Raw genomic sequence first — 27,344 nt, forward strand, 5'->3', positions numbered from 1 at the left:
GAAGGGTCTCACCATGTATCCCTGGCTGGTCTGGAAGTCCTTATGTAGAGCAGACTGACTTCAAAGGGAAAGATCTACCTACCTCTGCCTCCCAAGTCTGGGACTAAAGGTGTGCAATGACCACACTCAGCTTTGAATACGTACAGAAAGGAGGACACAGCATGACTGTGAACCCAGTCATGACAGAGTCTAAGCCGGAGTTACTAAACTACACCTTTTGAATTCCTGTCTGACAAAGACTGTGTGGTATGCGTCACCTCATTATGGCCTTGCTTTAGAGTTACACAACAGACAGGTAATATAAGGTAATGTCATTATGCATACTGTCATTTCAACAACACAGACTTTGCAGATTTCCTTTATGTTCCTTACAGGAGATGGAGAGAGTAAGGTGACCCTGAGGTTTGCCTTCATGGAAGAACTCCACTTTCAGCATGTACCCCAACAGTTCTTGGAAGACTTTTCTTGCAGGCTCTCTTTTTGGACTGCTTGCTACGGATACATGTGGCTTGGGTTTGCCTGACACCCCGTTCTGGTTGCCTTACCAAACACCTGTTCACCTACGCCCTTGCTGCTGACGGGGGACTTCACTAGTTTTCTCTTAGAGAGGTTATACGATCAAGCTTGTTGACCGGGATCCTGATTTTATCAGGACAGACGGGAATGAGGTTGGACGTGTGTTTTCTTGTGAGGGGTTTGCCCTGACCCCTGAAGCCGCCAGGATGACGTAATGTGGAGAAAACCTGCCTGAGCTATTCCTCCAGGCCCACTGAACAATCTAACAACTGTAAGTTATCTTCCCGTCGGTCGTACTGTGATTAGACTAATTGTAATCTTTGATGCATTTTCACTCTATCTAATCATTTTGAACGTCTTTGGAAAATCATATGTTGACATTAATCTCTACTACAGAAATATTCTTCTTGTATTTCTTTCATATTAACGTGGTCCATCTCGTCCTTTTGAAGTTTTAAATACTCTCTCCCTGTCCGTTTTTTTTTTTAATTTTTTATTTTCATGCACAAATTATAACCTCCCATCTGTTCCAAAGTCAGTTCTAGGGAATTCTGACCCAAAGGTTTTATCAATCAGAGCCCAAAATCGATCTAGACTGTGGCAAAAACACCGCCGTGGTTGGGGTAGGAGTGGGTAGAAGAAACAGCTGATGCCTGTTTTGCTGTTTTGCAGTCTTGCAGAGGCCGGTGGGCCGCTCAGAGGGGTCCCTAGGTGACAAGCGCTAGCGGGACACCGCGTCCCGGCTGGACGCGCAGCCGCCTGGGTACCCCGCCCAGCCGTATTTCCGGGCGGCTCTGGGCTCAGAGGCGGAGCCGGTGCAGGGAGGGAGTTTGGTCATCTGACTCGGTGACCCGGGAATAGACGCTTCTTTTCCTGCAGCTGGGGCAAGAAGGCAGGAGGGAAGACTGCCGGGACAGACCGCGGAGCAGCCATGCGACGGTCCCCGCACCGAGCCCCCGGGGTGCTACTGGCGCTGCTGGCGCTGGCGGCGCTGGTGGCGCAGGCCCCAGCCCAGCAGAGACCGGCGCTGTGGCCCTTCCCGCGCTCCGTGAATATGTCCCCGCAACTGCTGAACATCGCTGAGGACTACTTCCTCATCGTCCACGGCCGCAATTCCACGGCGGGCCCCTCCTGCTCGATACTGCAGGAGGCCTTTCGGAGGTAAGGAGCCCCACCCGGCAGGGAGTCAGGACCTGGGGCAGAGAGGCGGACACGGGGTAACCGGTCTCTGATCCAAGACCTTTGCAGAACGAAGCCCAGCTTGACCTGCCCATTCTGCTTCCTGCGCACCCTGGGTGCTCAGGCACCCTGGTCTTGGTGCAGGGTAACAGTGGGACGAGCTGCTTTAGTCGGTCAGTTTGTTGGCCTCAGAAGGGCAGTTGAGCTACTCCAGAGCTGGGGAGGGGAAAGTGACACTAGAGTCACCAATAAGTATCTGGTGGGGCTTAGGTAAGGACCTTCTGAGGGCCTGAGGTACTTCCCCCAGTGTTGACTGTCGCTTTTAGCTCCATCCTTCCCATATGTGGCAACAATGCAGATGTCTTAATCTCTTCAATTTTTTTTCTTTAAGTGTATCCGAGCTTGAACGAATTTATGTGTACCATGAGCGTGAAGGTAGCCGCTGAGGGCGTGGAATCTTGGCGTGAACCCCTAGTGCCTGTGCTGGCACCGAACCCGGGTCCTCCGTGAGAGCAGTGAGGGCTCTAAACTTCTGATCTATCTCCCCAGCTCAGAAAAAAGCCCTCAAGTTGGAGCGTTGTGGGAAACCTCTCCTTTCCAAACTATGTTCCATACCTAATGTTAGGTATTCAAATTTCAATGCTTTCGAATGGTTCTTAGATAAATATCTGCTTTTCTTCTTGTTTCTCAAGACTCTGGCTTCTTCCTTCTAGATAGGTTCCCTAAAGCCCTTTGCCTTATCTAGGGCTTGGTCTTTTACAGCCCTCTCTTTGGGCTCGCACAGCCAGCCATACAGAGTGCAGGGCAGGTTGCTTTTGGAGAGATGTGTGAACGTGCCACCTTCTGTCCCCTGTGTGGTGGAACTGCCCCAGGTGTAATCGGGTGCCACCTGTGCAGCTTACTTTCCTTGCCAGATCTTGTCTGTGACTGGTGAGTGCAACGAAACTCTGATTTGGCCCGGAGGACACCAGATGACCAGGAAGCGTAAACCAAAGTTAAGGGTGGATGCTGTAGGCTGTGGCGCTTAAACTTCTGCAGAAGAGGCCCAAGGTGTGGCTGGCAGAAAGAGCAGTGTCCTCGGCCACAGAAAGGCTATTGTTTTCCTTATCATTTGTGCAACTGAGGGGATATCAACATCTTTTTTTTTGTTGTTGTTGTTGTTTTATTTTTATTTTTTTTGTTTTTCGAGGCAGGGTTTCTCTGTGGTTTTGGAGCCTGTCCTGGAACTAGCTCTTGTAGACCAGGCTGGTCTCGAACTCACAGAGATCCGCCTGCCTCTGCCTCCTGAGTGCTGGGATTAAAGGCGTGCGCCAGTATTCCTCATTGTCCGCTATGTTCAGCTAGTCCGGATTTATCCCATGCTTTTTCAGACCTAGGCCAGCTGGCCTTGGTGAGTTCCCGATAGAACATCCCCATTGTCTCAGTGTGTGGGTGCACCCCTCGTGGTCCTGAGTTCCTTGCTCGTGCTCCGTCTCCTTCTGCTCCTGATTTGGACCTTGAGATTTCTGTCCGGTGCTCCTATATGGGTCTCTTCCAGCAGATGAGGGAGGGGGTCTTGATCGGGGGAGGGGGAGGGAAATGGGAAGCGGTTGCGGGGAGGAGGCAGAAATCCTTAATAAATAAATAAATTAAAAAAAATAAATAAAATAAAAAAAAGACAGACTAGCGAGAAACAAAAAAAAATAAAGACTCCAAATAGACCCACAAAAAAAAAAAAAAAAAAGGTGTGCACCACCACCGCCCAGCTGGATATCAACATCTTATCTGGGAGTCTGGCTCTAATAAGCGGTTGGAGTTGAATTGCTTCCAGGGTGGGCTGCTTATAGGTCCAAGTGGTATGAAATGTAAAACCAAAGTAGCCGGTAGTATTGAGGTGTTTAGGACTGCAGCTCAGCCACTGGGCTGGATAGCTTTTAAAAGGTGCTTGCTTGTTTGCTTTAGGGCTGACTGTAAAGCGGGAGTTTCCTTTTTGCCTTGATAAGAGCTTGAGCAGGCATGAGTTACATTGATGGATACAATGTTATGGCTTGAATCAGCTGTGAAGCGATTTAAAAACAGGCTTGGCATCTCAAAACAAGTGCAGGTAATTATTACCTGAAGGATTTGCCCAACCAATTCGTGGCCTGTAAGCCCAGCAGGGAGTAATTGCACCTGGCATTGTTTGGAAGCGGGTTGTAAACCTGGGCTGAACCTGGAGAGTTCGTGGCTATGACTTCGGCAAGCATAGTAGGGCTGGAAGTCTCTGGAGATGCAGGGTATTCCGGGAACTCGGGGTAGTGAACATATTCGCATAAGCTGTTCAGAATTCTGTGGCTGTAATTGCGGGTTTTCCCATCCCAACAGCCTGCTCTCAAATAACGCACAGTGGTTTCCTAAATAACCGACTTGGAGACTTAATATAAACTCTTGGCTGATAGCTCAGGCTTGTTACTAGCTAACATTTACACTTTTACCCATATTTCTTAATCTATGCTTCGCCACATGACTCATGACTTGTTACCTCATTTTCTCCACATTCTGCTTCACTGGGTAGGCTGGCTGGCATCTCTGACTTCTCTCTTCCTCATCCCATCATTCTGTTGGCTTCCCCACCTAGCTTTATCCTGTTCAGCTATTGGCCAGTCAGCTTGTTTATTAAACCAATTATAGTGACGTATATTCACACAGAGTGAATTCTAGGAGAGGGCTACATAGTGAAATCCTGTCTTGGAAAACAAGCAACAAAAAATTATTTTATGTGTGTGGGTTGTTTCTACTGCACTACGTCTGTGCACCATTTGTGTAGAATACCTGTGAAGGCCAGCTGTGAGCCTCCATGTGGGTGCTGCGAACTGAACCCAGTTTCTCTAGAAGAGCAGCCAGTGCTCTTAACTGCTGAGCCATCTCTCCAGCCCTATGCAACAGTCCTGGCTGTCATGGAACTCACTCTGTAGACCAAGCTGGCCTCAAACTCACAGAGATCCTCCTGCCTCTGTCTCCCAAGTGCTGGGTTTAAAGGCACGTGCCACCACCTCTGCCCGGCCATATAAAGTTTTTCCATCAAAACTTTAAAAAAAATACTGGTTTTTCTGTGTATGGATGTTTTGCCTGCATGTGTGTCTGCACACCGTGTGTGTGCAGTGTCTGTGGAGTGGGAGAACTTTCAAAAACTCCCATGTATGAATCTCATTCTCAGAAAGTTTGATCTGAAGGTCTGGACATCAGGATCTCCAGACGGTTCCCCCAGTGCAGCAGTTCTCAACCTGTGGCTTGAGACCATCAAAAAAACAAATATTTCCAATGGTCTTAGGAACACCCAACCATAAACTGATTTCTGTTGCTACTTTATTGCTGATTTAGCTAACTTTATTGCTGATTTAGCTACTGAGCTGTGTTTCAGTTCCTAAGACCGTCAAAAATACACAGTTTCCAATGGTTGCGACCCACAGGTTGAGAACCGTTGCGACCCACAGGTTGAGAACCGCTTCCCTGATGGGTCTGAAAACACCCAGAGGAAGTTTCTGATTAGACAGAGCTGGCACAAGAGATGTGAAAAGCTGGCTTCTGTGTCCCCTGGCACACACACACACACGATCTGGTTCATTATTTAAATGGATTTCTCCCACAGATATTACAACTACATTTTTGGTTTCTACAAGAGGCATCTACGCCCTGCTCGATTTCATCCTGGACCACAGTTAGAGCAACTGCAGGTCACCATCACCCTTGAGCCACAGTGTGATTCCTTCCCTAACATGTCTTCCGATGAGTCCTGTAAGTACCTATTTTATTTTTATTTTTTATTTTTTAGCAATTTTTTTAAAGTTTTTTTTTTTTAACATTTATTTATTATGTATACAATATTCTGTCTGCATGTATGCCTGTCGTCCAGAAGAGGGCACCAGACCTCATTACAGATGGTTGTGAGCCACCATGTGGTTGCTGGGAATTGAACTCAGGACCTTTGGAAGAGCAGGCAATGCTCTTAACCGCTGAGCCATCTCTCCAGCCCCCTAAGTACCTATTTTAAATGGTGTCGTTGTAGAGCGTGCGTAGGTCCAGAAGGAGGGAGGGCTCACCTGTCCGTCACCCAGGCGTAGGTCCAGAAGGAGGGAGGGCTCACCTGTCCGTCACCCAGGCATAGGTCCAGAAGGAGGGAGGGCTCACCTGTCCATCACCCAGGCATAGGTCCAGAAGGAGGGAGGGCTCACCTGTCCGTCACTCAGCCCACTGCCTCTTCAGGGGTCCAGTATGTATGTTGTTTGCAACAAATGTTTTTGCATGGATACAAACATTAATATGAAAATGGGAATAAGCTGATCATGGCACTTAGGAAGCAGAGGCAGGAGGATTGCAGTGAATTGAAACTAGCCTGGGCTAGAGTAAGACATCTCCAAAAAAGAAAAAGGACAAAGAAAAAGGGAGTTTCTGTACATGTAGATTTTACGTAATTATGAACATTTATGAACTTCATTAAGTATTCTTTCGTGACATAATTTCTAATGCTTCAGTATTCCACCACTGTATAATAGAATTAGATTAATCTTCATTTTTGAGGCTATGCTATTTTTTTTTGTCTCTTTAACAGATTGTGTGTGTGGTGTATGTGTATAGGTGTATGCGTGTGTACATGCGCACACATGCCCTTAGGCACTCACAGAGGGCATCCGATCCCGTGCCCTGGAGTTACAGGTGGTTGTGAGCCAGTAGCCTTGAGTGTGAGGAACTGAACCATGGTCCTCTGGAAGGAGCCATGAGTACTGACAACTGCTGAGCCGTCTCTCCCGCCCTTGGCTTCTGAAGGCAAATTAGAGTGCCCTGCATATTAGACAAGCCTCCCCACAGGACTGTCTCCCCGCTTCCTCTGGAGGGTGAGCTGGTTGGCACAGTGGGGAACGGTGCCCAGCATCAAAGGAACAACGTGTAGATATAATGTAAGACGAGTACCAGGAAGAGACGAGGGAACTGGGTGTAAAACGGTGTAAAAATAGAAAGAATGCCACAGAGTAAGAAGAAAGTGACGGCTCCTTTGCCCTCAGACTGCGTCCTCTACAGGTGGATAAACGCCCATGTCCCTTCTCCAACACAGATGAGCTTTATTAAAAAATATGTTCACTATTATCATTCTATATATTCATTTATTTACTTTTGTTTTTGAGTCAGGATCTTTTTATTTTATTTTTATCTTATGATCATTGGTGTATTGCCTGCATGTGTGACTGTGTGGGTGTCAGAAGCGCAGGAACTGGAGATACATATGGTTGTGAGCCACGCTGTGGTTGCTGGGAATTGAACTCAGGTCCTTTGGAAGAGCAGCCAGTGCTCTTAACCGCTGAGCCACCTCTCCAGCCCCCAGATGAGCTTTCTTAATACACTTCTTAGGAAGATAGTTTTATTTCTTCTCAGTTCTGTCGCTGTCCTTGGGACAGGAATGGGTAATTTACCGGTGCTGGCCACATGACTTTCGTGGACAATGGACATGTAGCCGCTATAGGAAGTAGATTTTGCAATCTGAATTGAGCTAGAAATGGCCACTGTGTTGCCAAGCAAACTTTGCTGTCCACTACTGTCTGCAACACAGATGACCCACCTATTGTAGATTCTAGAAAATAGGGTGCACTGAAACCAAGAGTCTGAGCTTTTATTTAAGTTGGCTCTTCTCAAAAGGAAACTTCCTGCGGTTAGTGTTTAGGAAGTTCGCCAGCATCGCAAACACAAAATCCCAACCCCCTATATTAAAAATAAAGACAGGCGTACCCTGAGAACTGGAAGTGAAACAATTTCTCCTATAGACATGCATCAAAGGCATTTACCTGAAACGAAGAGTTACAAACTCGCTGCCAGCTGGTACAGACAGGCGTTAATCCACGGGACAGACAGACAGGCAGACCTTACCAAAACAAACTGCTGAGCCGGACAAAGGAAGCTGTACCGCGTGAAGGGGAGCAGACCATTTTTACAGCAACACACAGGAACTTGCAGATCAAGAATATTATAGTTCTTCATTAACACAGTTGCCTAGGAAAAGAAATGAATAGATATTTCATATGGGGGAAATAGAACTGGGTGGGCTTATCAAGTAATGTTTAAGTAGTATTTTAATTATTGATGTTTGTATCTACAACAAAGGTATTCATAGTGCTAATAGGTTCAGAAGGGGATAGTTGAAAAGTCAAGACATCTCCTCCTTACCACCCCCAACACATACCTGATAACACCTGATAACTTGGTTTTGAAATTAAAATTCTAGCCAGGTTGGTGGCACACGCCTTAAATACCAGCACTGGGTAGGGGGCAGAGGCAGGCAGATCTCTGTGAGTTCAAGGTCAGCCTGGTCTACAAGAGCTAGTTCCAGGACAGGCTCCAAAACTACAGAGAAAACCCTGTCTTGAAAAAGTTTTTAAAAAATAAATTAAAATTTTATAGCTATATATCTGCATACTTAGCAGGTAAATCTTCTAATTACTATATATGATTCAGTGAGTCAGGATCCGTTTAAAATAAGCCAGACCTCAGCTACTGAGGAAAAAAGGAGGCCTGGTTCAAGGGCACTCACAGGAGCAGAACCGGTCTGAGTCTGGCCTTCTGCTCACTCAGCACTGTGGTCTTCTGACCAGAAAAGCTATTCTGGTAGAAGACTGTCAGCTGAGTGTGTCACATGACTGACACGTCTTTTCCTCCTCTGCTAGCACCTACCTTCTGACAGTCAGGAAGTAGAAGGTCAAGGTGAAATGATACTAAATTACACATGTGCTCCAACTGCCAGTGTCCCTTCGGTGGGAAGCCTGTCCCTGACACACCTCCAGCTTTCCGAGTCTGTACCCCCTGTATCTTGGCCCAGCTCAGCCAACTAGAACTCTATACTCTTTGGGTGTTTTTGTTTTGAGCCATGGTTCCTGTTTAGCCCAGGCTGACTTTGAACCTGTGATCTTCATGCCTCAAATCACCTGAGTGCTGGGATTACAAGCCTGTTCCTTCCCTCCTACCAGGCCTGGTTAGCGTCCCATTCTTTTATTTTTATGGTTTATTTAACTTTATTTTATGTGCATTGGTGTGAAGGTGTCAGATCCCCTGCAACTGGATCTTCAGACAGTTGTGAGCTGCCATTTGGGTGCTGGGAATTGAACCCGGGTCCTCTCGCCAGCCCCAGCGTCCCATTCTTGATGGATGTAGACTTCTAAACTGAGTGAGATGAAACTGGATTGAGGTCGAGGGAGCTAGAAATGAAGTCTTAAAGCTGATTTCAGATGACATGGGTGGGGGAAGGGAGGTAGGATGAACGAAAATAGGAAAGCGGAGTGACTCCACTCTGGGGGAGGTAAGAATTAGGAGTAGATATGGGCTGTGGGCACTGAGGACTGTTCACATCACTGACCTGGCAGTTCAGACCGAAGAAGATGAGGCGTGGTGACGGAATGCATGCCCAGGGCCCTGGCTTGAACAACTCAGCTGCCTGGCCTACGGCACTGGGACTCACTGAAGAAGTGAGACACAAGGTCTCTGGGCTGGTCAGGCTGGGACATCTTGGGTTGAGGGAATCTAGGTAAGATTCTGGAGGGGAGAGAGTAGCAGGAAATACCTAGGGTAAATCTGGGAAATGGACACTGTCATTCTGGAATTAACGAAAGCTCACCAACCCCACCCCACAGATTCTCTACTTGTGCAAGAACCAGTGGCTTACCTCAAGGCCAACAGAGTGTGGGGAGCATTACGAGGTAAGTACTATGCAGTTCCATCGTCTCTAGTAGAGGGACATTATTATATATTGCTTTGTAAAACCAAGCACAGCAAATCTATGCCACAACCTTCATTTCCCGTGAAAAGCTAGCGGAGCACTTAGATCCCTTCAACCCACAATGCCCAGCCTGAACCCCAGAGACCTGTGTCTCACTTCATGATTCCCAGTGCCATAGGCCAGGCAGCTGAGCTGTTCAAGCCAGGGCCCTGGGCACCATTCCTCCACCACACCTCATCTTCTCAGGTCTGAACTGCCATGTCAGGGATGCAAACGGTCCTCAGTGCCCACAGTCCGTATTTACTCCTTGTTCCTACTTCCTCACTGGACCTTTTCAAACATACTTCAGGGTGGGTGTTTATTCAGAGCATCGGACACTTTACTCACGTGACTCTGAACCCTGAGAGGATGAAGGGGCGGGTGGCCCTTGCATGAGGCAGGCAAGCCACACATGGCAGAAGCATGGTTTTCCATAGAGGCATACAGACAACAGTCAGTTGTCGACTGTAATGAACCACCTGAAGTAAATTCATTCCTGTCCACTACACCTAGGAGGAGCACAAAAGCAGAAGCCAAGAACAGGCCTGTGCTTTTGAAGAAACTGAGGTCACAAGACTCTTGTCTTCTTGGAGTTTTCTCACGAGTGCTCAGAAATCTCATGGGCCATGTTCTGACACTGGGCTGTAATATCACATGGCTATCAGTGGCCCCAGTTGCTTCAGCTTTGGTTTGGGCTCACCAGTTCCTTCTTGCCGCCTTCAGAAACAAGTCCTCTGTCTCCCCCAGTTTTCCATGCCTGTGGATTCCCAGCCGCTAGCAGGTTTATCGGCACACTGTGAAAGGGAGGCAGAGAAGCAGGGAGGACCGTGGAGGCAGAGGCTAGGGGAGACCATGGGAGGCAGGGGCCAGGGAGGACCATGGGAGGCAGGAGCCAGGGAGGACCGTGGGAGGCAGGGGCCAGGGAGGACCGTGGGAGGCAGAGGCCAGGGAGGACTGTGGGAGGCAGGGGCCAGGGAGGACCGTGGGAGGTAGGGGCCAGGGAGGACCGTGGGAGGCAGGGGCCAGGGAGGACCGTGGGAGGCAGAGGCTAGGGGAGACCGTGGGAGGCAGAGGCCAGGGAGGACCGTGGGAGGCAGAGGCTAGGGGAGACCGTGGGAGGCAGGGGCCAGGGAGGACCGTGGGAGGCAGGGGCCAGGGAGGACCGTGGGAGGCAGAGGCCAGGGAGGACCATGGGAGGCAGGGGCCAGGGAGGACCGTGGGAGGTAGGGGCCAGGGAGGACCGTGGGAGGCAGGGGCCAGGGAGGACCGTGGGAGGCAGAGGCCAGGGGAGACCGTGGGAGGCAGAGGCCAGGGAGGACCGTGGGAGGCAGAGGCTAGGGGAGACCGTGGGAGGCAGGGGCCAGGGAGGACCGTGGGAGGCAGGGGCCAGGGAGGACCGTGGGAGGCAGGGGCCAGGGAGGACCGTGGGAGGCAGGGGCCAGGGAGGACTGTGGGAGGCAGAGGCCAGGGAGGACCGTGGGAGGCAGAGGCCAGAGAGGACCGTGAGAGGCAGAGGCCAGGGACGAGTGCTGCACTTTAGAAAGCAAGGATGCCGTGTCTGCTCGAGCTCTTTGCCCTGTGGTCATGAGCCTGTTTGGACAATACTTTTATTTCATTTTCTTTCTTTTTTTTTTAAATATTTATTTTATTTATTTATTATGTATACAATATTCTGTCTGTGTGTATGCCTGAAGGCCAGAAGAGGGCACCAGACCTCTTTACAGATGGTTGTAAGCCACCATGTGGTTGCCGGGAATTGAACTCAGGACCTTTGGAATAGCAGGCAATGCTCTTGATCACTGAGCCATCTCTCCAGCCCCTTATTTCATTTTCTTATCTTGTAAATAACATAGTATCTTTGCTTCCCCTAGGTTTAGAGACGTTTAGCCAGTTAGTTTACCAAGACTGTTATGGAGCTGTAAGTATCCCTCCTGTGGTGTCTTACTGAAGCTAGTTGGATAGACATGCTGTTAGCATGTCACCTTCCCAGCTGTCTTCTGAGAGTTTCTTTTCCCACTGTATTTAGCTTACAAATTTCATGCATTTTTTTTTAAATATTTATTTATTTGTTATGTATACAATATTCTATCTGTATGTATGCCTACAGGCCAGAAGAGGGCACCAGACCTTATTACAGATGGTTGTGAGCCACCATGTGGTTGCTGGGAATTGAACTCAGGACCTTTGGAAGAGCAGGCAATGCTCTTAACCTCTGAGCCATCTCTCCAGCCCTTTCATGCATTTTTTTTATCCAATATATTTTTTTCCTTTTTAAAGATTTATTATATTTACATAGTATTCTGCCTGCATGTATACCTGCAGGCCAGAAGAGGGCACCAGATCTCATTATAGATGGTTGGGAGCCATCATGTGGTTGCTGGGAATTGAACTCAGGACCTCTGGAAGAGCAGCCAGTGCTCTTAACCTCTGAGCCATCTCTCCAGACCCTGGTCCTAGATTTTTATCCAGTATTTGTATACAGTTGTAGTCTTTGTTGAACTTGAGGAGAAAAACAATCTAAAACTCATTGAAATTTATTTCTTCTCCTAGCTCACCATCAACGAATCTACTATTATTGATTTTCCAAGGTTTGCTCACAGAGGAATTTTAATTGATACATCCAGGCACTACCTGCCCATGAAGACAATTTTAAAAACTCTGGTAGGTGATTGCTTTAATGGAGCCCTTGCTCATCCTCAAGATCTGCCCCTCGGGTTCCTTTCTTGGGGTTTCTTGTGCTGTCCTGTAGGCTAGCGCGGACTTGTTTTTCTTGTGTCAATTCTAAGCAGTGGGCTTCCTGATACCTCTCCAGGGAAGAATGTTACCCCATGTGAAATGGACGCATCCCTGAGGGGATCTCTCTTGTGTTTTCACAGACAACATGAATTTAGTTAAGACTGTTAAGTGATTTTTTTTGTTTGTTTGTTTTAAACCAGGATCGTGGTATGTAGCCCTCAAGTTCCCAATCCTCCTGCCTCAGTCATGGGATTATCAGCATGTACTACTTACTATTTAGTGAGAAAGGCTGTTGGTTTTTTTGTTGTTTTGTTTTTGTTTTTGGTTTTTTTATTTTATTTTATTTTTATTTTTAAAGACAGGGTCTCTCTGTGTAGCCCTGGCTGTTCTGGAACTCGCTTTGTGGACCAGATTGGCCTTGAACTCACAGAGATATGCCTGACTCTGCCTCTCAAGTGTTGGGATTAAAAGCATGTGCAATATCTGGCAATAACTGAGAAAGGCAGTTTTAATACTGCTGTTGGCCCAAGTACATGCTCTTGTTTATCAGTCAGAGGTCTGGACATAGCCTGGAAAAAATGGCTATATCTCTCTAGGTGACATAGAAAGGGGTCAGGCCATGGCTTTTTCCCTTTGGAAATGCTCCAAAAGAGTATGGAACCTTGGGGTAGTGGGTAGGAAGGGGGCTGATCATAGCTGACTTTTCCGGGGGGCTTTTCATTGCCTTGTCCCTGCTACCATCTGCCAACTTTAAGCTGCTTAAACTATTTAGAAGACTACAAAGAACTTTCATATATTCATTGGGAATATATGAATTTAAAATTTATGAATATATAAATTTAAAGTTTATGATTTAAAAATGTTAAATATGTGGGCGGTGGTGGCGCATACCTTTAATCCCAGCACTCGGGAGGTAGAGGCAGGCTGATCTCTGTGAGTCTGAGGCCAGCCTGGTCTACAGAATGAGTTCCAGGATAGATAGAACCGTTTCACAGAAAAACCCTGGCTTGAAAAACAAAAACGACAACAAAAATTAAGTATTTGTTAAACTTACTTACAACTTATATTTGCCTGAGCCCCCCTATTATAATACCTGATGGGTCCATGCAGCGGGTGACTCAAAACCCCCAGAATATTAGTTTGCACCTCCTAGTGAAAAAAAAAAAAAACATATCTCAACAGTTTCAGTGAAGCGTCAAGAACAGGAAGCTGATAGCACGTATCCTCAGGTCTCCCTGCAGTGCAGATTCCATGGCTGAGAGCATGCGCCCTGTGCAGATTCCTTGGCTGAGAGCACGTGCCCTCTGGTCTCCCCGCAGGGCAGATTCCTTGGCTGAGAGCTTGTGCCCTCTGGTCTCGCCGCAGTGCAGATTCAGTGGCTGGCAGTACAGGTCCCAGCAGGATTTGTGTTACATTTCCTTGTCCATCTCCTCAGCGACCTTCAGCCTGGAGCTGTTATCTTTCCTCATTTTGGAAGTCTGTGATATTTTAGAAAAGCACAGGCCAGTTACTTTTAGAAAATATCTTAGGTCATCAGTTTCTCACACAAGATTCAGTTCCTGGGCCGAGAAGGAAGCAGACGCGGGCTGTGTTCCAAGTGTCAGGTGGCACACAGTCTCACTGTGGGGTAATATTTACTCGGGCTGGCTGAGATATCTATTGTCTGTCGCGCTTCTCAGTGTATAGTTAACTTTGGGGTATTTTGTGCTTTTTTGTTTGTTTTTGTTTTTTGAGACAGGATTTCTCTGTGACTTTGGAGCCTGTCCTGGAACTAGCTCTTGTACTCCAGGTTAGCATCGAACTTACAGAGATCCGCCCGCCTCTGCCTCCCTAGTGCTGGGATTAAAGGCATGCGTCACCACCGCCTGGCTTTTTTTTTAAAATAATTTTATTTCTGTGTTTGTGTGGAGATGGGGGACAGTACAAGATCTCCTGGAGAGAGCTTTCCAGGAGCAGAAGTGACAGACAGTTGTAAGTCATCTGATGTGGGTGCTGGGACTCGAACCCAGGTCCTCTGGAAGAGCAGCAGGAACAGGAAGAGCTCTTAACCACAGGGCCACCTCTTTAACAATTATTTGTGCTTATTAAACCCTAGGGAGAAATTGTGAGACTGTGTTAAGTACCCACATCTCCTTGGTGCTCACCCACAGCTGATCCTCGCCTAAGTCAGGTTATTGCTTTGACAAACCACCGAGTGGTGATTTCCCTAGCTCCATCATTTCTACATTTGCTGGTGGTAAGCGACCTTTTATAGTGAGGCAGAGCAGCCCTGTTTCATCTGAGTACTCATTATTTTGTCCGTCTAGATTATCTATATTAACCCCTATATAACTGTCAAACTGGCCCTACTGTGGCCATTAGAAACCCTTTTGAGCTGGTTTGCTTATTCTTGTGAGATGTCCCCTTCAATCTCTGTACTTTTGGCATCATGAGAGCCCAGGCTTAAGTAGCTTGATCTTAGTCTAGATTCACCGCCCCCCTTTTTTCCCCAAAGAACCCTTTCAGTGCTCATATTTCAAACCCAGATTCGGGCTATCGGTGAGTATACCTCCTGATTCTACAGACAGCTGTGAAGTGTGCCCGTTTGTGTTCGATATGTTTATATGAACACATGTGTATACACCTTTCCCTGTTTCTCCGTCTATATCAGATTTGGGCTATCAGTGGGTATACTTCCTGACTCTACAGGCAGCTGTGAAGCACACCTGTGTGTGTTCAATATGTTTATATGAACACACGTGTATATACCTTTCCCTGTGTCTCTCTCCACAGGAGCTTTTTTTTAAATTTTTTATTTTTTATTTGTTTTTTCAATAAACATGCCAGGGTTTCCTATGTGGGAATTGTAAGCTTTGGTAATTACTTAAATGCTGTTTCTCCTGTACTCCACTCCCTAAGACAGCCTCAGTCTCTTCATCCCCTAATTCCTGGCCGGCCCTCAAGTAATGATAAATTAATAAGCTTGCCCTCCTATACAGCAATATCACAGCTTCTATATACAATGTACTTGCTTTAATAGAGGTGTGCCAATTTCACTACATATGATGAGTTTATACTTTCTCTTTATTCTTTCTTTTTTAAAAAAGAAACTATAAAAAGCAGCACTAATCTGAAGCAACCTACTGTAGAAGACTGCGTTCTTCTGTGGTATGTAATTCTCCGTTTTTGCTTTCAGGATGCCATGGCTTTTAACAAGTTCAATGTTCTTCACTGGCACATAGTGGATGACCAGTCTTTCCCGTACCAGAGTATCACTTTTCCTCAGCTAAGCGACAAAGTGAGTAATTCACGCCGTTATCGTCCGTGTACCAAAATTCTTGGCATGGTTTCAGTGGTTTTCTTAAAAATGGAACCATTGTGAAAAAGTTAGGTATCTGTGGTTTAAAATGCTTTTTAGGTGGCTGGTTAGCTTTTTATTTCCATAAATGTTTTTGTACTTGTTACAGTTACTAAATAATAAGACTATTACTGTAAATGTTATTACAAACGTACTCTCTGGGAACAGCATACATGTGTTAGTTAAAAGCTTAATGTAGAAGACCTGGTTAACTCATGACTAGCACAGTTAAGATGCTCACTTGCCCAGCAGTCTCTTTACTTTAAATTGAGTTAGAAGCATGTAAACAACCTGCTTTTTCCTCCTTTGAAACACAAAAAGGACATTTTGGAGATGAGCTGTTTTTGCTGTTTGGAGGGGGGGTAGTCTCAGGCTGGCATGGTGGTGTACGCCTGTAGGCAGGCAGGAACAGGCGGACCTTCAGTAAGCTGGAGCGAGGTCTTGTCTACACCGTGAGTTTCAGGACAGTGAAGACTACCCAGAGACCTCACAACAAACAAAACAAAAGCCAGGGTCTCCCCCACCTCAGGCTGGCCTTGAAAGTGGATCCCTTGCTCCCTCCTAGGTACTGGGCTCACAGACAGGTGCCAGCACATTGGTGGTCTCTGCTGTGAGTGTTCGGGTGGAATACTCTGGAGCGATGGAGCTGGGGAGGTCACCCTTGGGTCTCATCATTTAATCTCCACACAGCAGAGAATCAGCTGACACCAGAGAAGCTGTGTGTCTTGTCAGAACTCCTGTCCTCTGGCCACAGTTCCACCTCTAGTGTGTGTGGGCTGAAGGATGTGGCAGTGAGTGGCAGCTGTGGCTGCTCCTGCTCCAGTTTATGTGTGGTTCTCAGCACACAGAGGGACCGAATAGTTCATTTAGCGCCCAGCTCCACCGTTAGTCTGTGGCCAATTCTGCTGTCACCTGCAGACTCTACCGTTCCACCACCCACTATTTTAAACCAAATTCCAGACTTATTTCATTTGTGGAAAGGCTTGGTTTTATCTAATCATCCATCGATACTCATATTTACCTAAGTGTCTTTTCCTCTTATGGGCCGTACATTATGGATGTTAATGTGCCTGCTAATTCTCTTTTCTTATTATTAATTATTGGTACTGAGAAACCAATGGAATTTGGTGTCCTGTCTCTCTCTGCTGTCTTGGTTTTGTTGGTTACATTCCAAAGTATCAATTATCATGTCCCCTATATTTTGATTTGAGGGTTAAAGGTCAAGATAATTTCTACAGTTGAGCATGTGTAGCCTATATATTGAGACAGATGCCAACCTTATCTTCCAGGGGACCTTCATCATTACTTACAACCAGTGCTAATTCTTCATTGACACAAAGAGACCCAGGAAATAGTTAAACACAATTAAGTTACTTATTGTTTGAGGGTGAATTTTTAGGTGATATTAATTAAAAGACTGAAAGACAAAAATCTGTGTTTTGTAATAATGGGTGAGTTTGGATTCTAACCTTGACAAGGGCAGTGTTTTCCAAAGGTTCACTCTGGAAGAGGCAAAGATTTTGCTTGTTTTGCTGTTAGTTTCCACAGAGTTGAAGTAATTGTGGGATTCTTAAGCGGAAGACACTGACAGTCCCATCAGTGAATCTTGAATTCAATGGGCAGAAATCCAGCTTTCATAGATTCCTACTCTAAAACCAGGAACCATCCACTGTTAGGCGGGACTAATTACCACCGTGTGATAACAGAAAGACTAAGTGACCGGCAAAGCACAAACGAGATTGTGTACGGTTTCCAGGACCAAAGCCATTTTGCACATCTTAACTTGAATATTACAGGGGAGCTATTCTTTGCGTCATGTCTATACACCAAGTGATGTCGATACGGTGCTTGAATATGCCCGCTTCCGAGGGATTCGAGTTATACCAGAATTTGATACCCCTGGACATACACAGTCTTGGGGAAAAGGTAAGGAGTTTGTCTTACAGGTTGAAAAAGGGGCATCTGAGATCCTTTGTCTCTTAATAGTTGGTAGTTTTGTTCCTAACTGCAGTTTGTGCAATGGTAGCACAAATGCTGCAGATTTTGTGTCCCTTCTAAGTCACTGTCTAGGTACTACCTCACGTATCAAAGCTGGGGAGGCAGAAAACTTGGCTAGAAGTAGACATAACGACTTAGTTCCGCTTTATTGATAGGCATGTTTTGGGGAGAGCACAGAATATACTCATGTTTCTGGTAGAGGGAACGGCACGAGGAAAGGCATTCGAAGAGAGCATGTCGTGTGACCAGAGTAGAAAAATTTAGGGATGGTACACGTGGCGACTAAGAAGGTGGGCTCTGCTGCCAGCCTATCTACACTCGGATCCTGCTTTTGCCCTTTGGAGAGTAAACCTTGGGGAAGTTAACCCTTCACCTCCAGTTTCTGAGAAACAATTCTGAGCATCTAATAAACAAGAAAAAGTACACAGCATGGGGCCCAGCATTTCTGATTATTCCGGACACAGAAATACCATGGTAGACATGGAAAACGATGGGAAGTGAGCCTGGGAAGGGCATTGCCGAGGCTCTTGATGACAGCAGTGAGCTCAGTCAGCATGCAGCATGCCCTGGGAACCAGTGCAAATTTCTGAGTAGAAAAGTAACATGACTGGGGTCACACTTGGGGAAAACCTCTATGAAAGGAACAGACTGTAAAGAGAAAGACCCTGGAGGCCCCACACTGGGAGGGTCAATACGGGCTTGAGAAGTAATGAGTGGAACCAGAAATGTCCTGGAAACACATTCAAGGAACTTGGCAACCGAGTCCAGGAAGGACCACAGAGCTTGGTGAGGCCTATGAGCAGACCTGTCAGAAACCAAAGAGATTGGGGTTTCATTAGATTGTACTGAAAGGCAGCTAGGGCTCTATTTGTATTGAAGCACAAAAAAAATGTTGAGAGTCATTGATATTTGAAGTGGATAAGAGCTCAAAGGTTGCGTAAAAGCAGCAAAGGGGAACAGAGGAGGCAGCTCTTGTCTTCCTGGGGAGAAGCTGCTAAATCAATCTTGGTAAATATGGTTGTCTTCTATATAAAATTTCTATAGCTTCAACAACCCAAAGGCCAGCTGGTCAGGTTTACAGTGATTTGTTATGATGGTATCAGAGGGAATCATACTCAATAGAAACACACTTTGAATCTTGATCTTTTCCCGGGCTAGGGCTATGATTGAGTAGACACAGTCTTGAAGACTCCAGGCCCCAGCAGACCCACAAACAGGGATACAACAGTGTTGTGTGCTGAGCTACACTTGGTGGGTTAGGGTGTCAAATGCATTTTTGACCATTGAAATTTTCACCTCATGGAGTTTATTGGGATTCAATACCATTGTAAGAGGACCATTTATAGCAGAAAGATGTGCAAATTTAGGACTTTGTGATTAATATCCTTATAAAAATAAATCTTTGTGTTTTCTTCTAGGTCAGAAAGGCCTCCTAACTCCATGTTACAGCCAGAGGAAGCAAACGCAAAGGGTTGGACCTATAAACCCAACTCTAAATGAAACCTATAGATTCCTTACCACATTCTTCAAAGAGATCAGCAGTGTGTTTCCAGATCAGTTCATTCATTTGGGAGGAGATGAAGTGGATTTTGAGTGTTGGTATGGTAACTCTAAACCTTTTATTTTTTTCAGCTTTTTTTCTTAAAGTGTAGATATACAGAACCCACATTGAAAAAGGGAAGACCGGGGGTAACATCTCTCCTTGTAAGGGTTTAAACAGTCCCTGAGATGGTTAGCTAGTAAAGGATGCATACTTGAGAAGTGCAATAAGGTGAAAGGTTAGGAAGAAGATTCGAGGGGCAGAAGCTAGGCACGATGGCTCACGCCTATAACCAGGAGCAAGGCAAGCCTGGGTTATAAATATAAAATAGCACTGACTCAAGAAAAAGAGTAACACAATCTATAAGCAGTATCTAATGCTCTTATTCAGGACAATGAATGTGGAGTATTGGGAGTTCAAGGTCAACCTGACCTTAGTGAGATTGCCTCAAAAATCCTAAAAGACAGCCAGCACTTCAGAGGTAGAGGCAGGGGGATCTCTGAGTTCAAGGCCAGCCTTGAACAACAACAAAAAAACCAACCTAAAAAACTAAAAGGAAAGAAGAGCTTTAGTGAAAAGGGGAATGACTAGATAGGGGAGATGTTCAAGTCAGAGTCCTTAGCTTTATAAAGAGGCTGGGGTGAAGTGGGGATGGAAGGCCCTTTTTAAAAATGAAAAGTAATTTCTGGGAAAAGTACTTTGCATTAGAAAAATCATGGGAACTCATGACTGAGAACTTGGACTTTTAACTCCTCAAAGTCTGTAACTGATGTTCTGGATGCGTGTTGCTTCAATAATAAGCTGGGCACATCAAAATATTTATAACATTTCGGTCACTTTTTTTATTTAAGGGCATCAAATCCAAACATCCAAAATTTCATGAAGAAAAAAGGTTTTGGCAAGGATTTTACAAGACTGGAATCTTTTTATATTAAAAAGTAAGTCATTGGAAAGCCTAGACCCCAATGCTTTTGCACAAGTTTAACTCTGCTGTCTGCTTTACTTTCTCATTTTCTCCACCCCTTACAAAAGTGGAGACATGAAAATCCGCTACAGAAGGAAGTGCTCCACACCGCTTTCCTTACAATGGCGAGCGTTTTGCAATAACTCCTGAAATAGGAGGAAAGCCATGTGTCAAGAGAGTGCTCCACACTGCTTTCCTTACAACGGCGAGCATTTTGCAATAACTCCTGAAATAGGAGGAGAAGGCATGTGTCTTGAGAGCTTGGCTCCGAGTCCTGGCTGCCCAAATCCTTGTCACTGTCTAGGTCTGCATCTCATTCCATCTGTTCAGTCCTAGAGCATCCCTCTTGCTCCCTACTGTGGGCACAGCAACGAGAGGCACACGCCTGTCTGTCACCTTAGAATTACAGGCAGTTAAAAGTCCTCAGTTGCATCAGCTACGTTTCCAGTGTTTTATAGCAAGGGGAATGGTAGCTGCTGGATACAGTGCAGACACGACATTCCCCAGAAGTTTGCCAGGACAGTGCTGCTCAACTATTTTTTTCCATAATAGGACCAGAGCCTTGGTCTTCACGAACCATGTGGAGTTACCTATGTTTAAAAGAAGAAAGATGGAGATGGACAGACAGACAAACAGCTTTGCAGACTCGAAAGCCATTCTTAGCTTGTCAGTCATAGAAGAGAAGGCTGTAGGCTGTCGTTTTCCAGGCTCTGCTCTACCCATTAGAAAGGCTCAGAGTTCACGCTGTTCCTCCTAGTTAGCTTTTTGTGTGGTATATTCTTTCTTTCTTACCCTTTCAAGTGTTTGTTACCGCCTAACTAAATATCTGTGGTGGCAACAGCTGAGTGTTACTGACGTGACATGACAGGCTATGTGACAGTTTTCTTTCTGCCAACCTGTGGGTCTTGACCCCTTTAAGACCATTGGAAATATCAGATATTTACATTACGATTCATAACAATAGCAATATTACAGTTCTGAAGTAGCAACAATAGTTTTATGGTTGGGGTCACAACATGAGGAACAGCATTAGGAAGGTTGAGAACCATTGTCCTATAAAGATGTGTCACAGCTCAGTGTTGAAGCTGTCCACCCTGAAGTGTCCCCTGAGGAATCTCTGCTCACGTATGGCTGCGTTTCACAAGTCCTAGCGAAATACTTGATTTTAATTAGAAGGAAGAGCAGGAACATCAAGCAGTGTTAGGTCAGGGGGCAGAGCTTAAGGGTTCAGGAGAGGTTCAAAGAGAAACACACCAAAAACCAAACATGGATCAATATTTAAAAATTAAGTCAAATTTTCTATATAAGAGGGTAAGATGTGTTTATCCTGAGCATGGATCACTAATCTTAATAATCTTGCCTGTGGGACTTTAGGGAGTATACTTTCTGTGTAGTTCCTTTGGAGGCAGTCTCTTGTCAGCAAGACATATCTCAGGCTGTCTTGAGGCCGAAGGATTCTTTCCATTTCCTTTGTCCCTTACTCTTGTCTTAGCTCTCTCCCCTGCCTCAACTTTAAGCTGGTTCTGCATAGCTATGTTATACTGAGATATGGTACTTCTCAACACTGCAAGCTGTTCCTGGAAGAACACATACATGGTTAAGAGTGGTAACTTTGTGACTCTAAATAACTGTCAATTTTTTCAATGCTAGGATTTTGGACATTATTACATCCTTAAAGAAGGGCTCCATTGTTTGGCAAGAGGTTTTTGATGACAACGTGGAGGTAAGAACTGTGAAGACTCGACTCGGGGCTGAGTGCTGGCTCACAGTGGGAAAGACTGCCTGCTGTACCAGCCTGAGCACCCGCTTTAAAGTTGGGCATTCAGCAGTTAGGATGATGGAAGGTCTGGAGGGCTCCATTCTTCACTGCTGAACTCTTGCTACTGACAGATTCAAGGAGAGGAGGCAATACATTCAGTGTGTATCTACTGGTGACCCTACCAGGTCCAACAGATAGCACCAGTCCAGTGGTCACGCGAACCAAGTCATCAGTCGGGGGAAGGCACTAGAGATTCAAGGGAGAGACTAATCAGTATGCATTATAGACACACACAAAATTGTCAAGAACAGAGCTCAAAAATAAAGCCAAGTTGGCTGGGCTGTGGTGACACACACCTTTAATCCCAGCACTTGGGAGGCAGAGGCAGGCTGATCTGTGAGTTCGAGGCCAGCCTGGGCAGAGAAAGCCTGTCCTGAACAACAACACGGCAAGCATGGCCTAGTGTACACCTGTAACCCAAACATTGTCAGGGCTGGGGCAAGAAGGGCTGGGACTTGCTGGCTCCAGCATAGCTCCAGGTTCAGTGGAACGCGAGGGAATGCGGGGAGAGCAGGACGGCAAGCCTGCCCATGCACCGGTGCATGCACTACAGCACGCAGACACACGACTCCATTAGTAATATGGACCACTCACTGTTCCTTCTCGTTTCTTCCCCCAACTCCTGCTGTCTCACAAGTTCAAGTTTTTGAATTAAGTTCCTTTTTGTTTTTAGGAGCAAAACAGACACCAAATGAGCTTTTTAAAAACATAGTGGTTTTAAAACAGGTAAAATCAATATACACTTTTAAGAAATATTTTTTCCCTTATTATTTTTTTCCCTTATTATTTATTTGTAGTGTATCTTATAAGCCCAGCTACCACTGCTATCTCTAAGGGACTGGTGATAGTCTCATGGTTTCAAGTTAAGTAGAACACTGGTGTGGTGGGAATGGGATCAAGGTGCACACCTCACCCTAAGTTCTTTTTTTTTTTTTTTTTTTTTTTTTTTTTTTTTTTTTTTTTTTGGTTTTTCGAGACAGGGTTTCTCTGTGGCTTTGGAGCCTGTCCTGGAACTAGCTCTGTAGACCAGGCTGGTCTCGAACTCACAGAGATCCGCCTGCCTCTCGAGTGCTGGGATTAAAGGCGTGCGCCACCACCGCCCGGCTCACCCTAAGTTCTTTAGTCTCTGAGGTGTTAGCTGTAGCAGAAGTTAAATGTTCAGTTTTAAGGGTTGATGAAATGTGAACAGCAATGAATGAAAACACAGTGAGGGAATAGCACATGGCACTGACCATTAGGAAAAAGGACGGATAATTTTTTTTCTAAGATTTTTTTTTTTTTTTTTGCTTTTCGAGACAGGGTTTCTCTGTAGCTTTGGAGCCTGTCCTGGAACTAGCTCTTGTAGACCAGGCTGGCCTCGAACTCACAGAGATCCGCCTGCCTCTGCCGCCGGAGTGCTGGGATTAAAGGCGTGCACCACTACCACCCGGCTCTAAGATTTTAGGAAGACTGTACTTAGTAGACCTAATACTGTGATTGCAATCTGTACCTTTAGCTTCAGCCGGACACAGTGGTTGAAGTGTGGAAGAGTGAAAATTACTTAGAGGAGCTGAAACAAGTCACCTCCTCCGGCTTCCAGGCAATCCTTGCTGCTCCTTGGTACTTAGACGTCATTAGCTATGGGCAAGACTGGAGACAGTACTACACAGTGGAGCCTCTTAATTTTGAAGGTGAGCAAAGCAGCCATCACTGCTGGTTTCTCCCATAACTTACAGTCTCTCCTCCCAAATCTCACCTGGATGCCTATTATTCATTTTATGACTAATCTTTGATTTTATTAAAAATAAAGCTTTGGTATCATTTTAACTTCTGGAAGGAATAATGTGCTAGTCTTAAATGAAATACCTCCTTAAATTTTGCCTCCATTCTTATGGAGTTGCTTTCTATATCTGAGAGATGGTTGAATGTGTTAAATTTTTTTTTTTTGTTTTGTTTTTTTCGAGACAGGGTTTCCCTGTAGTTTTTTTGGAGCCTGTCCTGGAACTAGCTCTTGTAGACAAGGCTGGCCTCAAACTCTGCCTTCTGAATGCTGGGATTAAAGGCGTGCGCCACCATTGCCCTGCAAGTGTGTTAACTTTTAAGACACCTAAGTAAGGTTGCCATTTGCATCTATGGACTTCAGGTTGTGTGGTCTGGGGTTTTCAGCTTTATTAGCAGTTCTAAATTATACAGTTCTTGTAGATCAGGCTTTAGCTTAGAAAATGATGCTATGATTAAAGTCTCAGAAATATTGATCCACTAAAAATTACGACTTTCTCTAGAAAGCATTTTGAGGATCAAAAGTAATCATTCTAAATAGTAGTTTTTAGTTACTCTTTTTTGTTTCGTTACTAAATACCAAGGAATATAAACCAAATATAAGTAGTGGTCATGGTCCATCAAAATGAAGCTAATATTCCAATTTGTATTTTGTGGCACACCACTTATCAGAAATGGGAAGAGGTGTCCAGGAGTTTGTGCAGGCTCCTATGAAAAGTATCTCCTCCTGGCTCACCATAGTCCTCTATGTATGTTGAATAGCACTGAGCCAGGGTGGGAATAAAGGTTCTGGTACCTACAGGAAGGGAACATGGGATGACTATAGAGAGGGAGCCAGTGTTGTACAGCTTAACTCCTTTCCCTTCAACCACTTTAATGCAGGTTCTGAGAAGGAGAAACAACTAGTCATTGGTGGAGAAGCTTGCCTGTGGGGAGAATTTGTGGATGCAACTAACCTCATTCCAAGATTATGGTAAGGAATGAAAGAGATGCCAAATGACTTAAAAGATGCTTTGGTTCTTCTCTGTGTTAGTAGGAAAGCCCTGAAGACTTTCCTTAAGTAGATGACTACCTTGGGAGACACATTTTAAATTTCAGGCCTCGGGCAAGCGCTGTTGGTGAGCGGCTCTGGAGTCCTCAAGCTGTCACTGACCTACAAGATGCCTACAACAGACTGGCGATCCACCGGTGCAGAATGGTCAGGTGAGAGGCGCCACTAAAGTACAGCCTTCACTGTAACTCCTGCCTGCAGCTTTCTGATTAGCAGTAAATAAAAACATGACCTGGGAAGCAGTCATTTACTTGGTAAAAGTTACGCACTCATTGTTGCAGGGGAGAAAGTAACACCTGTAAGATATGTTTAGTGTAACTGCCATCTTAAAGGAGTTAGTAGCTTAAATTAGAATCATCAAGTCATCACAGAGTGGGGATTTGCTGAAGTGATCTGAGATGGGAGGGCCACCAGTCTAAACATCTCTTTGTTATCTGTCAACAGCCGTGGAATAGCCGCACAACCTCTCTTTACTGGACACTGTAGCCTTGAGTACAGAATGGAAATGTGAACAGAAGTCTACAGCAGTCTGGGCTAGAATCTTGTTGATTGTGAAATCATGTAAAATTAATATTTGTTAGGTATTTTTTAATAAACCATCTTTTTACTGATTGAATCTCTATCTGTATCACACACTAAATACTGGCATCTTTTATTTGAGCAGCTTAAAAAATAAAAGGAAAAGCTTTGTGATATCACTCGAATACTCCAAAGGGCTACATGAATACCTTCATCATTGTGACGGCTTAACTGAGAACTGCTGGGTTACAAAGGAGGCTCAGCATTTAAGAGCACTTGTATTCTTATAGATTCTGAGTCTGAGCTCAGCTCCTGGTTCTACATGGTGCTTCATAAACACCCATAGCTCCAGCTCCAAGAGATGTTCAAGGGATGTTAACATCCACTTCTGACCTTCATGGGTATCAGGCACACACATGGTATACAAACATGTATGTAGTCAAAACACTCCAAGGAAAGAATGTAAAAAGAAAATTTTAAATGAGCAATGTTCCTCATAGGCCTAGGCCTTCGGACATGTGCTTCCCGGTGGTTGCTATTTGGGGAGGTCCAGGAAATACAGCCTTGCTTGAGGAAGTTCACCACTGGTTGGACTAGAGAGCTCACAGCCAGGCCCTCATTTTGGTTTGCACTCTGCCGTGCTTGAGGTTAAAGGTGGGCTTTCTCAGCTTCCTGCTGCCTTGCTGTCCCTGCAATTACGGACTCTCCTTCGGAACCTTCAGACCAAACCAAACTCTTTCATAAGCTGCCCTGGACAGGTTGTTTGCCATAGTAACAGAGGGAAGGGATCCACCCAGGGCACAGAGTGGAGGTGCATTACAGAAAAGCATGTTTCACACGCAATCAGATGGCAGCTCCAACGCCAGTATCCACATCTTTTGTCAAGTTCTTTTTATGTACCAAAGCAGTAATTTACCAGCCAATGAATAAAACATCACTCTTACTGAGAACGAAGCAGGTACATGTTTTTTTCTGGGCATTTCCCCGTGTTTCCAAGGACCTAAAGCATTTGGGCCAAACCACTTCTCTGGTTGAGCAGAGCAGTTTGGTCTTGAGGACTCATGGCTTGATAAGTAGAGAATTCTAAGGCAAAAGTAGCCGAGCCTGAAGTCAGCGTTCGAAGCACAGTTGAATATCCCTAATAAAAAGAATTTCAGTTTGTTATTGCATTATATTTAGGCCGCAAGTTTCTTTTCCTGCTGATCATCTTTAGAGCACAGCAGAGAAGGTGGTGTGGTAGGGCAGGGCCATACCACTGCCTCTAGGTAGATCTTTTCGGGAATGGGGGAATGGGGGAGGAAGGGATGGGAATATTATGGCAAACAGGAAAATTTAGCATAGCATAGGTAAGTCAGCTGTCCATATGTTCATTCCGAGGCCCAGGAATTTGGTGCTATAACTCTGTCCTCCCTCCTTATCAGTTGGTACCCCTGGTGCCTATTCCAGGAGCCAAAGTGCCTGGTTGGGGAAGAGAATGACGCTGGCTTCAAAACTAAGGCAGAAAGGGGAGAGTGGTCATTCAGACTGACCACATTTTGGTCAGTATGTCTTAATCTTTGTGGTCCCAAGGTTGGAAATAACCTGTCTGAAGTGCTATGTTCCATAGCTCTCACCCACTACTGACGGCCAAAGTCTTCACTCCTGTGAAGTTTCTAAGAGTGGCTGAGCACACAATCTAAAGCTAAGTCCCATGCCTGCAGATGTTAGCAACCACCTAGTTTTACTCAGTGTAGATCTCGTATACTAAACAATATGTACAGTTCAAATGCAAAGAACTTACCATCATTTCTGCCAAAGGAACAAATCCTATAACAACTTTGCTGTCCTGGCGAGTTTGAATTTCCTGAATATTCCCTCTTCTTTGGGCCAAGTCTGCCAGGACAGGGCTGAGGTAATCTCCAGTCACTGTGACCTCAAGACTCATCAGCGGCTCCAGCACCTGCTTCTCAGCTTTCTTCAGGGCCTGAAGGGAGTTCATAAGTTGAATAAATTTCTATTCAAGTAAAAGGAAGTTACATAAAAGCTGAAAAACTGAACTATTTCCAATATTCTTGAGCCTAGGGCTCTGGTAACCTCACTTGCTTTAACACTGCAGAGATAGCATTTTGTAAGAAACCAAGGTCTTTCTTTAATACTTGATTATACATACTAGTGGTCACATTCTGGAGGACAAC

At 45.4% G+C, this 27,344-nt stretch overlaps 2 protein-coding genes across 6 annotated transcripts in view; one reads left to right on the forward strand and one right to left on the reverse strand.

Moving 5' to 3' along the window:
- Positions 1–1,331: 1,331 nt before the first annotated feature.
- Hexb (hexosaminidase subunit beta) lies at positions 1,332–25,263 on the forward strand. The gene is made up of 14 exons (XM_041663314.1): positions 1,332–1,677; positions 5,303–5,448; positions 9,324–9,389; positions 11,320–11,366; positions 11,999–12,109; positions 15,360–15,461; positions 17,318–17,447; positions 18,938–19,118; positions 19,911–19,997; positions 21,674–21,746; positions 23,338–23,512; positions 24,483–24,573; positions 24,699–24,803; positions 25,096–25,263. The coding sequence occupies exons 1-14, from the start codon at positions 1,448–1,450 to the stop codon at positions 25,160–25,162; spliced, it is 1,611 nt and encodes a 536-aa protein (XP_041519248.1). The 5' UTR covers positions 1,332–1,447; the 3' UTR covers positions 25,163–25,263.
- Positions 21,621–27,344, reverse strand: part of Gfm2 (GTP dependent ribosome recycling factor mitochondrial 2) — a 39,838-nt gene continuing 34,114 nt past the window's right edge. For all 5 annotated transcript variants that reach the window (XM_041663304.1, XM_041663305.1, XM_041663307.1 and 2 more), the window contains 3 exons: positions 26,951–27,133; positions 26,115–26,308; positions 21,621–22,028 (listed from right to left, as the gene is read on the reverse strand). In XM_041663304.1, the coding sequence (XP_041519238.1) occupies positions 26,171–26,308; positions 26,951–27,133 (321 nt within the window). In that variant the 3' untranslated portion in view covers positions 21,621–22,028; positions 26,115–26,170. The remainder of the gene's footprint in view (positions 22,029–26,114; positions 26,309–26,950; positions 27,134–27,344) is intronic.

Source organism: Microtus oregoni, unplaced genomic scaffold, assembly GCF_018167655.1.
Source record: "Microtus oregoni isolate MIOR12 unplaced genomic scaffold, Mior012 000014F_ref0000157, whole genome shotgun sequence".
In the NCBI taxonomy this organism is placed as follows: domain Eukaryota; kingdom Metazoa; phylum Chordata; class Mammalia; order Rodentia; family Cricetidae; genus Microtus; species Microtus oregoni.